At 38.9% G+C, this 14,710-nt stretch overlaps 1 protein-coding gene across 3 annotated transcripts in view; it reads left to right on the top strand.

Moving 5' to 3' along the window:
- ncalda (neurocalcin delta a) overlaps positions 1 to 14,250 on the top strand; it is a 79,683-nt gene extending 65,433 nt beyond the window's left edge. For all 3 annotated transcript variants that reach the window (XM_084356684.1, XM_084356683.1, XM_084356685.1), the window contains 3 exons: positions 4,598 to 4,703; positions 8,090 to 8,209; positions 11,718 to 14,250. In XM_084356684.1, the coding sequence (XP_084212810.1) occupies positions 4,598 to 4,703; positions 8,090 to 8,187 (204 nt within the window). In that variant the 3' untranslated portion in view covers positions 8,188 to 8,209; positions 11,718 to 14,250. The remainder of the gene's footprint in view (positions 1 to 4,597; positions 4,704 to 8,089; positions 8,210 to 11,717) is intronic.
- Positions 14,251 to 14,710: the final 460 nt, after the last annotated feature.

Raw genomic sequence — 14,710 nt, 5'->3', positions numbered from 1 at the left:
GTGTGAGGCTGAAGCAAGACGCTGTGTGTGTGTATGTGCTTATCACTGCAGGACGACTCAAACAGCTGGCTGATGGCTGAAATACACCTCGAAAAGTGGATCCCTCACTCTGTGCCCTCACACTCTGCCTCTGTGTCTGTCACCCTGTATGGTCTTTGTGGTTTATGTGTAGAGGGAAGGTAATAACATATATGTGATACTTTCCTCTTACTCTTATACATAATTGGCCAGGTAATAGTCCACAGCTGTGGCTGAGTAGCTGTGTAGTTTTCTCTTCTGCTCTCTGTCCTCACTTAACTGTGGCTCAGGCTGTTTCCGGCTCCACAGGAGACGATGTTGTGTTCTTGTCTGGAGGCTCCCTGCTGAAAGGGTATGAAAGAACGGTCTTTTTTTCTCCTCGTGGCATTCAGGTTAAAGAACGGATGCTGCTTAGACCTCTGAGGCTCAGTGGACTCTGTCCAAAATGTAAAAATACTTTTGTGTTAAAGACAAATACAGAGGAGATGCTAGCGAAGAAGAAAGAACAATATCCAGGTAGTTTTCATTTTTGAAACTATGAGAGAAATAAAGAAAATCCATAGTAGATGGCAGACAATCAGTCAGAGAGGATGCACCAGCTGGCAGTGTCATGTTGGAAGAAAAAAAGATAGACACAACCAATTAAGACAAAGGTTGTGTGGTCTGTAGATACAAGAAGAAGAAAGGATCAAACGTAAATAACACTGGCTTTGCTTCTAGTGCAGGACACTCTGCCTGCCTCAGGTATGCTAGCTAAAGACTGGTTGTGTTACAGGATAAGGCTGATGTTCTATATTTCTATCAACAAATCCCATGATAAGACCAAAAATGTGGTAGTCTTTCTCTTGGTATTTTTTGGTTTCACTACTTTGTCTTACTACTTAATGCATCTTTAACAAAAAAGAGCATACAGATATATAGTAATTTTTTCTAAACACTCAATAATGTGCTAAAACAGCTGGGCACTGCAGTTTTTAACAAAGGTAACTCAAACAGGTTGAGGTAGTGCATTTGTGTGGGACTGTTGCCAGAGTGCTTTTGTCTTTCTTTGTGTATTTACTCTTTTTAAGTAAATAAATAAATAATTGTACCATTTTTTTCAAGAATGTGTTTTGATGTAACATTTTTAACTAATAGATGTCACCATAATAGATACAACCATGAAACCTCCCCAGTTGATGACTTCCATTAAGCTTTGTTTTTGTATTACAAGTGTTCTGAAATTGTATGATTAAGTCTGCAAATGAGGCATTACCTTGTTAAAATGCACTGATTTGCATACATTTTCAGAACAGAAATCCAGACATTGGATAAAGCCAGTGAAAAATACTTGATGACTCCTCTGTAAAAAATCGTCAGAATATAGATAAAAATAAAACTGGAACTGATACTGAAACATTTCTGGCTCAGAGTACGAGACAAATCTTTGAAAATCAAATGTAATTTAATTCTGTTCAACCAATTTTTTATAACGTGTTTAAAGCATGTTAACACTCATCCAGTACAATTGTACAAGTGACCTTAAGATGCTGATTCTTACTTCGAAGAAAGTACAAAACCGATGTGGACCTACGGGCACAGGATGAAGCCACGTCAGGTGGAACATCCTCAGCTACACTGTAATTACTGCAGAAAGATGGATCAGGACCTGCTGCTCCTTCTGCGTCTGGCTGACATTCAGCATCAATTCTGCCATTGTCGGCATCCGCAATTGAGTCATTTTAAATTGTCCCCACTATCTACATGCAATAGTTGCATGACATATTGCTATCGTAGTAAACACATTTGAATAACAGTAACAGAAACTTAGGTTGACGCAATAATATGTAACCATCACTGTAATTGTGGGGCTATATATTTATATATTTTGCTATTTATATATATATATATATATATATATATATATATATACTGCCTGTTAGTTTGTGAACTTCACTAGGGATCAGTAAAGTCTTTATCTATTATAATATATTACAATTCTTTGACTATATGTTTTATTATTAATCTGCAAAGTAACTAGTAACTAAAGTTATCAAATAAATGTAGGGGAGTGGAATAAAAACTACAGTATTTCCCTCTGAGATGTAGTGAAGTAGAAGTATAAAGTAGCAAGTGCTTATACTCAAGTCAAATACCTCAAATTTTAGACTGAAGTACAGTACTTGAGTAAATGCACTTAGTTACTTTCCACCACTGCCTCAGTGTACCTGAGTGTTGTGAATTAGTGTCCACTGTAGTGGCTGTTTTGTAGTCTTAACATGCAAATACATTAAATGGCTTTTGAGTAGTGGCCCACTGTACACCAGCATGTATAGTGGTGCTCTAGTGACTACTTGTAACAGCAGGTGTGTGTGGGATTGGTTCAAAATAAACTACAGTGTGTGTCTATGATAATGAAGGAGCATGTCACCCAGTGCAACAGTGTGGCTCACTGATGTGTTTTTAATAGTTTTTGGACAAGAATGGACGTCTGTGGCAGAGTGGAAGAGGAAAACTCTTCTGTCCCTCTTTTGTTTCTCTCTAACTGCGTTCATAGCACTGTGTGTAGTCGGGAATATTGAGAGCACTATAAGCCCCAGATCATTTCACTTCTTATTGGTTGCTTGTAATATTGGGATTTAGACATTTAAGCTTATTCCGCTGCGTTGCTCTGGATTAGCTCGACGGCTAAATCCCCAACATGTAACATTGGCTAAATGTCCTAAACAGTCACAGCAGTTTGAAGGATTTTGATTAATAACAGACCCAGCTCTGAACTGAAATGAAGACTGATATTAACCGTGCTTGCAGCGCGCCCCTCAGCTCCACTGTTACCCAGGAGCTGAACCGCCCTGCTCCCTTGTAACAGGAGGCATGAGCAGCACCCATTTAAATCTCCCGCTGCACTGTAATCACTATCAGCCCTGCTCTTTTTACGTGTCAGCTCCCATTCCCCTCAAATCCGCCTCCTTATTAGAGACAGAGAGAGTGGGCTGTGATTCCACTGTTTACTGCCAAACAGCCTGCGATGCAACAGAGAGCACAGGAGACACAACACAGATAAATAGTCTGTGAGGGGTTGTATATGTGTGTATGATCGCATCCGCCCTCCTTACGTAAAGCACGAAGATGAAGCGACAGAGCGGTGAAGCAGCGCAACAAGTTGGAATTAAATTCTCATCTGAATGGATGCAACCGCTGAATATGGATTGACTCACCTGTGTCTTAGTGACACAGCAGAATAAATGTCTCTTATACCAGCAAATTGAATATCACAGGGACGTGTGTCATAACATTCTGTGTCGCCTCCCTGCATCTCAAGTTATTTGACTCTCACTGTCACAGGCTGCATTAAATACACAGATAAGGGTGTTTTCTGTTAACTCTATCAAGGCACACAAGGTTAGAAATTTAACACTTGTCACATTTCTCAAGTAGCCCTGATAAATCGTCTGTTCAGTACATTGAAGAGAAGCAGCAGCGACTACACAAAATGTGAGAAGAGAAGCACTGCAGAAAAAGAAAGTGTGGAAGTATTTGTGTGTGTGTCTCATCATCTGTAGGGATCATCACTCCCTTCTACATGTACTTGCAGTTATTGGACTAAATGTGTGTTTGCATCCCAAAAAGTCGGGACGCTGTGTAAAACATGAACAAGAACAGAATGTAATCATTTGCAAACAAACTGTGTTTACTGAGAACGGTTTTACGAAGTGGTCCCCAGCCCTTGATATTAACATCCTATATGCGATCGTGTTTCCCAAAATGGTGAACCTCACCCCATCCTTGCTTGTGAACGACTGAGCCTTTCGAGGATGCCCCTTTGATACTCAACCATGATACTATCACCTGTTACCTGTGGAATTGTCCGAACAGGTGTTTTTGGAGCATTCCACAACTTCCCCCGTCCTTTTTCTGCAGTGCTTCTCTTTTCATTTTTGTACAAGCTTGTTTGAAACATGTTACTGGCATCAAATTCCCAAACATAAAAAATATTGTCTTTGTACTGTTTTTAATTGACTGCATGTCAAAAAGGTTTAGCAAATCATCACATTCTGTTTTATTTATGTTTTACATAGTGTCCCACCTTTTTTGGATTGGGCTTGTATCAAACAACCCAGCAGAGAACATAACGTTTAAGATAAGCACTATATAATGATGTCTTTGCACTGTTTTATTATGTAATCATAAAAGGTTTGTAAGGTGGCTGAGCGTTGATGAGAGTTCTCTGTAGTGGACCAGGAATGCAACTATCCGATACAACGGGCTGATACTGGCCTTGTGAAGCCGATCATGTCTCAGCCGGGATGTGATTCCATATTAAAGGAAAAATTGCCTTTAAAAGTAATCCGTATAGATGATCATGTGTGTTAGCTGTTAGAAACCGCTTTCTACAGGCGTGGATGGTATATGTGAATCTCCATATACCTCCGTATATCTCCATATTTTTAGAGGTCCAGCTGGTTAACATACATTAAAATAATAAGTTTGAGAGTTTGAGACATCCACAGAGTTGTGACATTTCTAGAGGCAACAGTTAGTGCCACAATACTATAAATTCAAACACTGATTATATCACCTCACTTGTGTCCCTCTGTAGGCGATATATAAGATGGTGTCCTCTGTGATGAAGATGCCTGAGGACGAGTCGACACCTGAGAAGAGGACAGAGAAGATCTTCAGGCAGATGGACACCAACAGAGACGGTAGGATAACTTCATCTACTGCTTTGTGGGGATATTATTTTAGCAACTTTCAGTTTCAACAGCAGTTTGATTGTAAAGACAAAATGACTTCAGGACACTTTGTTGGTCATTTTGATGTCTGTTGAGTGAAAAACAGTTGCTGTGTGTGTGTGTGTGTGTGTGCACCTGCTCCAACTACTGTACAAAATGTGATAGAATTAGTGTATTTAGTTGTTGATTTCACTGAAATGGGACAAAACCGCCATTTCAAATGCAAATGTATTGAACAGCTTGTCACTGCCACCTGGTTTGCTTTACCGGCAGCTGTTGTCATTGTACAAACTCGCCCGGTTTTCCACTACACAGGCACTTGCAGAGCCCTCCAGCCTGAAGCAGCAGTTCATTGACAACAGAATTCACACTGACCTGCGCTTCTATGTGATACACAAAAGTACTGTGGACACTCAGAGAGCACATTCATACACTGAGCATAGGAGACACGGAAACAAGATCGATGCAACAGAGAGATGGACAGAGAGGAACCAGTGACGAGTGTGGGTAGAAGGAGGAGAAGAAGCAGCAAAAGAGGAGTGGGTTTGAAGAGAGAGGAGGAGGGAGGAGGATCTGAGAGAAAAGTGACAGCAGAATAAAGCCAGCAACACAAAGTGAGAGGGAGTGTGTTGACCTGGACATAAAAAAAAGAAGTGCCCTCTTTCTTTTGCCTCTTATAATGAAAATCACGAGTAGTGGGCAACTCATAGACAGACAAATCGAGTCTGTTTATTATGAGAGGTGGACAGGAGGGGGAGAGCTGTCTCAACACTGCCACCTATTGGTGAGAACTGGAACATTATGAGGATGCTCTGATTAAGTTTGTGACGCTCCAAAGTGAGAACATTCACAAAGAATTGTAAGATATTGACCTTGTGTGAAATGTGTGTTTTGTAATATCACAAAAAAATCTTTAATAACCCTTCAGCAGGTACAAGGTTAGTTCAGGCATTCTACCTCTTCGTTCAACATTGATTTTCTTTAACCCTGTCACAGCATGAGGCAGCCAATTAAGCGGGCACATTTTTACAGCAAATGAGCTAATTAGACAAGAGATCCAACAGGAACACGTTTAGTGAAGACCTAAAATGCAACATAGTTCTGTCAGTGTCAGTAATTAATGTCATTTTACTGTTTTAAGAAAAAAGTGTCTCCCAGTACCGTGTTAAGATTGGGCGGCAGAGTCACTTCTGCCTCTCGTTAAAACTGGATGTAATTGTGTGCACTATACAGTATGGACACAAGGTCCTACACTGCAGTAGAGGTTCTCTTTTTTACTCTTGAGAGATATATTGATCTCATCTAATACCTGTCTGTGCCCTGAGCCACTATACTGTCCATTGGGTTTCTGCTGTGTACTGAAATATACAGCACTGTTTGTATTTTGACCCTTTTTTGTAATCTCAAATGTGATTAGAACTTAATCTAAGTCCAAAAAATACACCACGGGACCTGGTAAAACAAATAACACAAAAAACATTACACCGTTCGCAATTTGACCCTTTGCTTTTAATACCTGGTGTGACCCCCCTTGAGCAGCAATAACTTAAACCACAAGTTTCTATAACTCCCACACATCAGCTTGGAGGAACTTTGGCCAATTCCTCTGTACAAAACTTTGACTCAGCCATTTCAGATGTTAAATTTTATCTTTAGTGTAGTGTAGACATCTTTGGAGTTATTGTCATTGTCTTTTGTTGAGCTTTAGTTTATGAACAAGTACCCTGACCCTGTCCCGTAGAACGTCTGAGTTCTGTCACTGATTGCAAATGCCCTGGTCCCGAGGCAGCAGAGCTTCCCCAAAATCATGACACTGCAACCGTGGTTGTTTGGCTAGAATTCAGTGTTTGGTTTCCACCAAACGCAGCCTTCTCCTTTAAACACAAAAGTTCCCATCTGTTCAGAGAATAATGTTTCGAGAGCCTTCTGGTTCATTCATGTGGCCTCAAGTAAACTTTAGAAGAGCAGCATGTTCTTCTTGAAGATTAGTGGCTTTCTCCATTCAATCATGGCGATACACAGTATTCTTCTCCAGTGTTTGTCTGACAGTGGACTCATGGACATTTAAATAGGCCAAACAAGAGAGCCGGTAGATCCTCAGTTGTTACCCTGGGGTTCTTAGTGACCTCCTGCAGCAGTAATCATAAAGCTACTAAGAGTTGCTCCTTAAAAAAATCTTAAAATTAAGACTAGATGCTAGTAAAGAAAAAGTTATTCACAAAGCATCTTAGCCCTTAGTGGAAATATGTTAGGAATAGGGAGGAGGCTTTCTAAGCAGAGAAGAAAATGGTAGAAAGCCAAAGAAGTCATGGGGGAAGCAGGGCTAATGTTTGTGGTCGATCTCATAAGAGCACAATAACGCTCTTACAGCAGAAATTAAAGTGATCACAACACTGAGGTATTAGGCAGCTTTTTTTTAAAAACAAAGCAGCTATAATCATCATAATCCTCCTTCAACACTTAGATCTTACAAACCAACACTGCTTTTTTAAAGTCCTCACTGCTGCGCCCCTTTTGAAACGGTGTTAATCTCGTCAACACAGATGTTCATTACATAAAATAATATTATTACGCCATGTCTTAATAGAAATTTAATTTTATGAGTAGGGCTGTTAGTTTCACTGGATATTTCCTGCCCCTCATCACTGTGAGTGCCTTTTTTAATTTCTTTTTTAATCAACCAATCACAGCTTTTAAAAGAATGTGTCATACCTAGCAACGGGGTCAACCAAGACAAAAGTTTCTGTCCCTTCATTGCTCAGATTCTTCTTAAGCTAGGACTCCTCACTACACGTGTTTGGCTGAGTTTGTGAATATGGCCCCTGAAGTATTACATGCCTTGCTCTTGGAGCCATTTTTGTTGAGCAACCACTCCTGTGAAGAGTAACAATGGTGTCTGTCTGACAGTGGATTGGGGAATGCCAAACTCTTGAGAAATGGTTTAATAACCTTTTCCAGCCTGGCAACAATCAGTAAGTCTTTGATTGAGGTATGGCACATTTCACAATCCTGTGTGGTGAAGACCAGACTTTAATAATAAGGATGCAAGTTTATTTTTTCAACAGTGCAGGGACAGCTTAACTCACACTGGATTGTCATCCAATGGTCAATATAACAGCAACATTTAATGATAATTTTGCTTAATAAAAAATAAATGAATATGTAAATTGATTAATAAATGAAGTATATTTTTTGTGGGGGTTTTTAACTGGGTCTTTAAGACTTCAGTAAAGAGCTGATCACAGTTTAGGTCACATTTATGCGGAAATACAGAAAGTTCTAAAGGGTTCTGCCGGTGTAAATGACAAAAACATCATGTCTCTTCTAATATTGTGCTGGTGATCTGTGTGTTTTAGGTAAGCTGTCTCTGGAGGAGTTCATCAAAGGAGCAAAGAGCGACCCCTCCATTGTCCGCCTGTTGCAGTGTGACCCCAGCAGCGCTGGACAGTTCTAAACCAGAGGCATCAACCCAACCTGTAAGGCTCACATGCAGCATCTCTACCTGCAGTATGACTCATAGCTAACGCTTAAGTTAACGTAACAGCAAAGTGTAGCTGAGCGAGGTGAGAGTCAGTGAAGGTGCACTGCTGTAGTTACAGTTTTACAGCCAATAATTGGAAGGCTGAGGTTCAGCCTCAGGAATGAAGGTGTTGCTTGCAGTCATGCCTCCCAGGCAGTGGAGATGCCTGCTGGAGGGAAGCTGTTGAGAGGCTGTGTGCACTGTGCAGGATGTGGGATGGGTCATCCACGGTGTCACTGGCTTTGTGACTATTTGTAACACATGGACTGATATCAGAGACTTTGTAGGAGGTGGCCTGTTATTTTGGAGCTGTTTTCGAAGGTGTTGGTGCCCTGAAGAAATTTCAGATTTTTAAAGCCCCCATGTGTAGGATTTGTCCATTTCTGAAGTACTGTTTTCTGTGGGCACCTTTTGTGGAAGAAAAACCCTCAGTATTCTCTTAAAACATGGCTCTTTACTAGATAATAAAGCCAGGATTTGATTTATGTTTATGACTCTTTTAAAAGGCTTACTGTCTTGTGTTGTCAAAAATATACATGTTTCATACATATTGATTCTGAATATTAAACATTTGAATTATTGTTTTATTACGAATGCAAATCTCTTTCTCTCTTCACTCCAACAGTGACTTTACACACATGGTGCAGTCCCTACATCTTCTCAACACTTCATCTCATTAATTAAGATACTGTTGTGCTATGAACTGAACTTATTTTCTAAAACTAGTTAGTTAGATAATTTTTTTTTCAAGCCTAAACTAAAGAGAAAAAACCTAACCTTAATGTTTTACAGCAGGGGTCTCAATCTGCTGGCCCCTGGGCCATGTCAGGTTCTCTCTTATCACTGAGTTTTGCCTCATAGACACTTTTGCTTTTCGCTTTGACAACAAATCCTCCGCCATCATCTTGTCAGTCAGCTCTCCAAACTCTCTCCACGGTTAAAGTGAAATGTGTCTCATGTTACTCGGTGCTGCGACTCTGCTGCTGACCCCGCATCTGCACAGAGTAGACGCCTCTGACAGTTTGTAATTGTTATTTTTTTCAATTAAAACGACGGTGAAGTTGGGCAAGTAATTTAATTGGCCGACAACTGTTTAACACTGGGAACACAGACTGCTTCGACAAGCTAAGTGCAAGGTTTAAATAAGTTACTGCTATGTCTGAGAATCTCGCTCATGCAGTGAATGTGCTGTTCATGACTTTGATTAAACTACCAGTTAATGACTTCATTTTTTTCAGTGTGTATTAAGTATTTGAGTTAATTGCATATCAGAGGCCATAGAGAGAGAGAGACAACAACAGATATATTAATAGAAATATCACTATGAACTGAAATTTAAAATGTAAATTTAATCACTAACAAACACATTTCAGCTTTACAAATCTAACCTTCAGAGAACCTTTAGGGAACGTTCCCTGAGGGTTACGTGTTTGCTGGGTTGTTAGTTCAGCGCAAGGTTTCAATAAGTTATTTAAGAGTGTAGGGACAAAAATATTTGCATTAACTGATGATGAATCATATAAAAACGTATACAAACTACTGTTTCCATTTCCTTTAGAATTATGTTAATAATGGAAATAAAAACCCAATTTATCTTTCCATAAAAATGTCCAATTTGATGCCCTTAATATAGTGCCATTTTTTCCACTTTGAATTGAATATTGATATTTGTCAAGGTATGTACGGAAGATAGATTCCAGTTTTGTGAACACTATTGTCTTGTGAATGTATGAATGAAGACATGAGTTGTCAGCACTAGGCTGTGAGTAAAAGTCTGAGCTGACAGTCAGGAGACGGTGGAGTGTGTTGTCAGAAGTTAGTGAATCATAAAATCAGTTGGTAGTTAAAGATGGAAATACGACAGCAGAAAGCAGAAGTGAAGTCAGCCAACAGCCGACTGGCAGATGTCTCTGATGGTCTCTGAATGTTTGTGTTGTGCATCCTGAAGAAACATGGTGATGTCATCAGCACCTCCTTCTGTGCCATAGGCATATTATTAGTATATTCTGGATCAGTTAGAGGCTGATCTTAATTAAGGTGTTTGTTTTTCTTGCTCAACCTTTTGTCATTTTAGGAGGTAGTTACAAGGTTTTATTTATTGTTGGTTATTGTGACTTTTCCTTGGCATCATTAGGAAAATGACAGAGGTGTTGTTTCATATAAGGTTTACTTTTTTATAGTGTATGAATCATACATTTAATATGATTTCATAGTTGTTAGAGGTTGTATTTTCTTTCCTGGGTAAAGCTTAATGTGTGTGTGTTCCCCTTTATAATGTAATGTTAAAGCTTCAGGGTTGACTGCTGCTACCATGAGATCTTTGACATGTGATCCATTCAGTGATCCACCTTTCCAGAAGATATTTAACATAGTTTACCATGATTCCTGCATTAACACACAGGCTTTTTCCAATGGCATCACTCCCTCTAACGTCTCTGGTTGTATTTGGCCACAGTGAGTACTAGGGGTGTCATGATTCTCCAAATTCAATTTGATTTTCGATTTTAAGGTCAAGATTTGATTCAATTTTGGATCTGAACAAATTACATTTACTGTTTCAAATTCTTCCTTTAAAAGAATAAGGGTATTTTTCAGGTTTAACAGCTTGACTTTATCCTGGTGACTTTCTGGATCGTAGAATTGGGCAACTTCAAATAGTATTTCAGCAAAAATACAGATTCCACAGTTCAACAAAAAACACCACTCTTTAAGGATTCAACAGTAAACAACAAAAAAGAGAAATTTGGTTTATTACAAAGTTTGGTTTCTTAAATCTGTCCCGAGTGAACCCTCTTCCCAAACATATTGATAACATATCTCTGAAAAAAGAAAATGAACCCAACATCTCCACTCTTTTGGAGGTCTCTCTTGTACCAGTCATTCATACAGGATAAGTGTCAGGAAGTACAGGTGCAGGCTAATGCTAAGCTAGCTGTGTCATCTTTAAAGTGTTGTGTTTTTTTTAGTTATATTAAGTTGGTGGGGGCTCCACAATCCTGCTTTTAATTTTGATGATCAAAATGAGAATACGTTTTTGTTTGGTTTTGTTTCTCCATCGCCTCAATAGATTGCCCAGAAAATGTACAATATCCAGCCTCTTTTTTTTATATTGTCCACATCTGGAAGGGGCGATAAGGACTTTTAAGAAATCTATTAACTGAAACACAATTATTAATACATTTTAACTGAAAACTGTTAACAAATATGCTACATTGTGTGGTTTTTTATTTGTAGAACAACAAAACTAAAGAAATAGTGGTGACATTTTTTTAAATGTTTTTGGAATGTATTTTGAATTGATCCCTTCACAGATAAACCAGATGACTTTTAAAGCACCTGTTCTCTTTGAGTATCATAATTTCAAATCATGAAACACTGATATGCGACAATAATGACCAACATGTTATCACCTATTGTCACAACAGCACGAATCTGACTGTCTCCCCTGCTCTGTCTCTTCACAGTGCTTCTTTGGGTGACTCTAAACGCCCTTAACTCTCCACTAAGGAGCAGACTGATGATGAAGAATGACAAGCTGATGACGATGAAGAAGACAGGCCTTCAATATGCACTGAGGACTTCTAAGATGGGCACAGGAGCCACATTCTCCTTACCCCCACCCCCCTCCCTGAGCCGTTTATCTGAACCCTCCAAACCCCAACAAAGACTTAACCTGAACACTTTTCCAAACCCTCGTCAGGTTATCAAACCCCACCGATTGTAGTTGACCAGGATCCCTCAGCTCTTCTAAAAGCATGTCAGAGTATAAAGAAGGTCTGCAGTAGGTTGTATATATACAGTATAAACTGGAGTCTCTGTATCAGTGTCTTTCCTTGGCTCTCTGTGCCCTGTGAGGCTCCAGCTGGGTTGATGCAGAGCCTCAGTCACTCTTATGTGTATCATAGACAGAGTGTGTGCATGAGACAACGAGAGAGAGAGAGACGTGATGGTGTTGATTAACAGGACATACTGTAGGTGAGATTATTTAATCTGCAGAGAGGACTTGTGAAGTTTGTCCTTCACCCAGAACGAGTACTGCTTTTAGTTTCCTCTTTTCTACTGTGAGAATGTGTACGTGTGTTTGTGTATTTTGCAAACTTGATAGACTTTGTTTCATATTTTGCTCTGGGACAAAACTACATGAACATGTAATATTGTGCCTCCACGGCGTATGCGCCCTAATCGGTAGTTTGATTTTGTGAAGTCCCTTTATCCATTTTTTTCATCAGAAAGAATTTGACCGAGGTTTTCAGAGTGGCGGTGTGTTACTGCACTCTAGCTTAAAGAAAATAGAAAAGTATTTCAGTGTAGATATTTTCACCTGAATTTGTGCACCTAAATTTGTAAATCCAGTTCAGATAGTCCAGATTGCTTAGTTCATAACAAATGTTGTGAAATAATGAAAAAAAAGAAATGTTTGTTTATTTAAGCTGTCAAGCATGCAAAACCAGTTCCTTTTTCGACTTTTACTATGTGAAGAACAAAGTCGCACTTCTTCACGTTCACTTTTAGATGTTTTTTAAATGCCGCATGTTGAATCAGTTGTCGAACAGTTGGGTTCAGGAGTGCATAGACTAAATAACACGTATGCATGTGACTTAAGCGCATGTGTGTGTTTTTACATATGTTTATGAATATCAGCGGCCAAACAGCCAGTCACCCTTTGGGCTGTGTGCTCGCTTCTGTATGTTAGTATTGTCATCGTTAGTGCTACCAGTAGTCAGTGTTATTGACAGCGTATGGACTGCCAAAGCTGACATATCTAATGGTTCATATGGATAACTTGATGGAGGGAAACAAAAGAGGAGCTTTAGGAAGACCACCATGCACAACAATTAATACACATGAAGACACACTGTTTCAAGGGGATGCTGGATAGTCGGAGCTTTTTTATTTTCTGTTTAAGTTCAGCTCGGTAATGAAATCACCATCTGAGTTTACAGTATTGCGTAAAACAAATGACATAGTACTGGTCACACATCAGTTGAAGTGTTCGGCTCCCACTAAATTTAAAATGGAAGGATTACATCAACCCAATCATCAGAATAAATGTTGGTAGTGGACATTTCTGCAAACCAAGGGTATGTTGCAACTTTACGTTTCTTTAGGTTCAGTATCTTGTGACGAAGCTGTGCTTATGCTCTGGTTAGGTTTCCTCACAAAAAACACTTGGTTAGACTAAAAAGTGTTATGTGTGACTATGGTCACTTGTCAAAAAAATCCTGTAGTCACTCTACCACCGTCCCCTCTACCTCCCAAGCTGAAAGTCAGGTCATAAACATGTAATGTGAATGTGATACGACACGCTTTGTAAAAATGTCAAGATATCACCTAGCCTGTGACATGTACAAATGTGAATGTCTCTGTGGCTTGCAGAAGCGTCAACTTCCAACATTTGGGCTGGATTTGATTGATATCTATCTCTTTCTTTCCTTCACTTAGCCGTCAAAGAAAAGGAAAAAAAAAAGGTTCTCCTTGAGATTTTAGGACGCACGACCTCCACCCCTGAATGTAACTAAGCCCTCCCCAGGGCTGAGCAAAGCCGTTTCAGTTATTGCATTGTTTTCCAATTAGAAAAGCTTTGAATGTTTTACTAAATAACTGCTGTTTTTTGTGAAGAAAAAAAAAAAGATGCAGACAAACAAGAATCACAACTACTGCAGTGATACAGTCACAATGTGTTGCTTTTATTGTATTTTTATGATGTCTTTTCTTTTTTTAAAAAAAAATAAAAAAGCAGAGTCAGGTGTAACATTTCTGTTAAAACACAAAACAGCATCTTGTGGTTAAGTGCCAAATAAAAAAAAACTAGTATTGTATAAATTTATACAATTGTACAATTGTTATCTGTTTAACAAAATGTTTGTAATTGTTGCATTTTGTAGGTTTTGTATGGTATCCTGTATTTAGTGACTGCAGTTTTGGAACACAGGATTCTGTTTTTTTGGTCAACTTTAAAAAGCAAGAATTAAATTTACAATTTATTGTGTGAAAGCATTTTTATGGTGTCTGGTTAATTGTTTAATATTGTGGTTTTAGTGACAGCATGACCGGTTTAGCCTATATTGGCTTATTGTAGATATATAGCAAAGGTGTATATGTTGGCCCAGAAGAAACAAGAAGTATCAGTATAGAGATGTTTTAAGTTTTGAGCAAGATAAGAAAGTGTTGTTTTTACAGTTCTTTACAGTTTATAATTAGAGAACACACCAAATTTTAAAATGAAACAAATCCTCATGGATAAATAATTATTTTTGGCCTATATTATTTATTTATTTTAAACTTTTGAATTTCATACATCTCCTGGCAATATATCTTACAGTCATTGAGATATTTCAGTCTGGACCAAAGTGGTGGACTAAACCAACCTTGCCACTCCTGCATCTATCATGCTGTGAAAGCTTCTGTTGATCAAAACCATCCAAACTGCTATTCATTAACTTTTCAGTGTTTTTCC

The sequence above is a fragment of the Pagrus pagrus genome (assembly GCF_965226575.1).
Source record: "Pagrus pagrus genome assembly, chromosome: 7".
NCBI lineage: Eukaryota > Metazoa > Chordata > Actinopteri > Spariformes > Sparidae > Pagrus > Pagrus pagrus.
The sequence above is the reverse complement of the archived record's forward strand: the minus strand, read 5'-3'. Positions and strand labels throughout refer to the sequence as shown.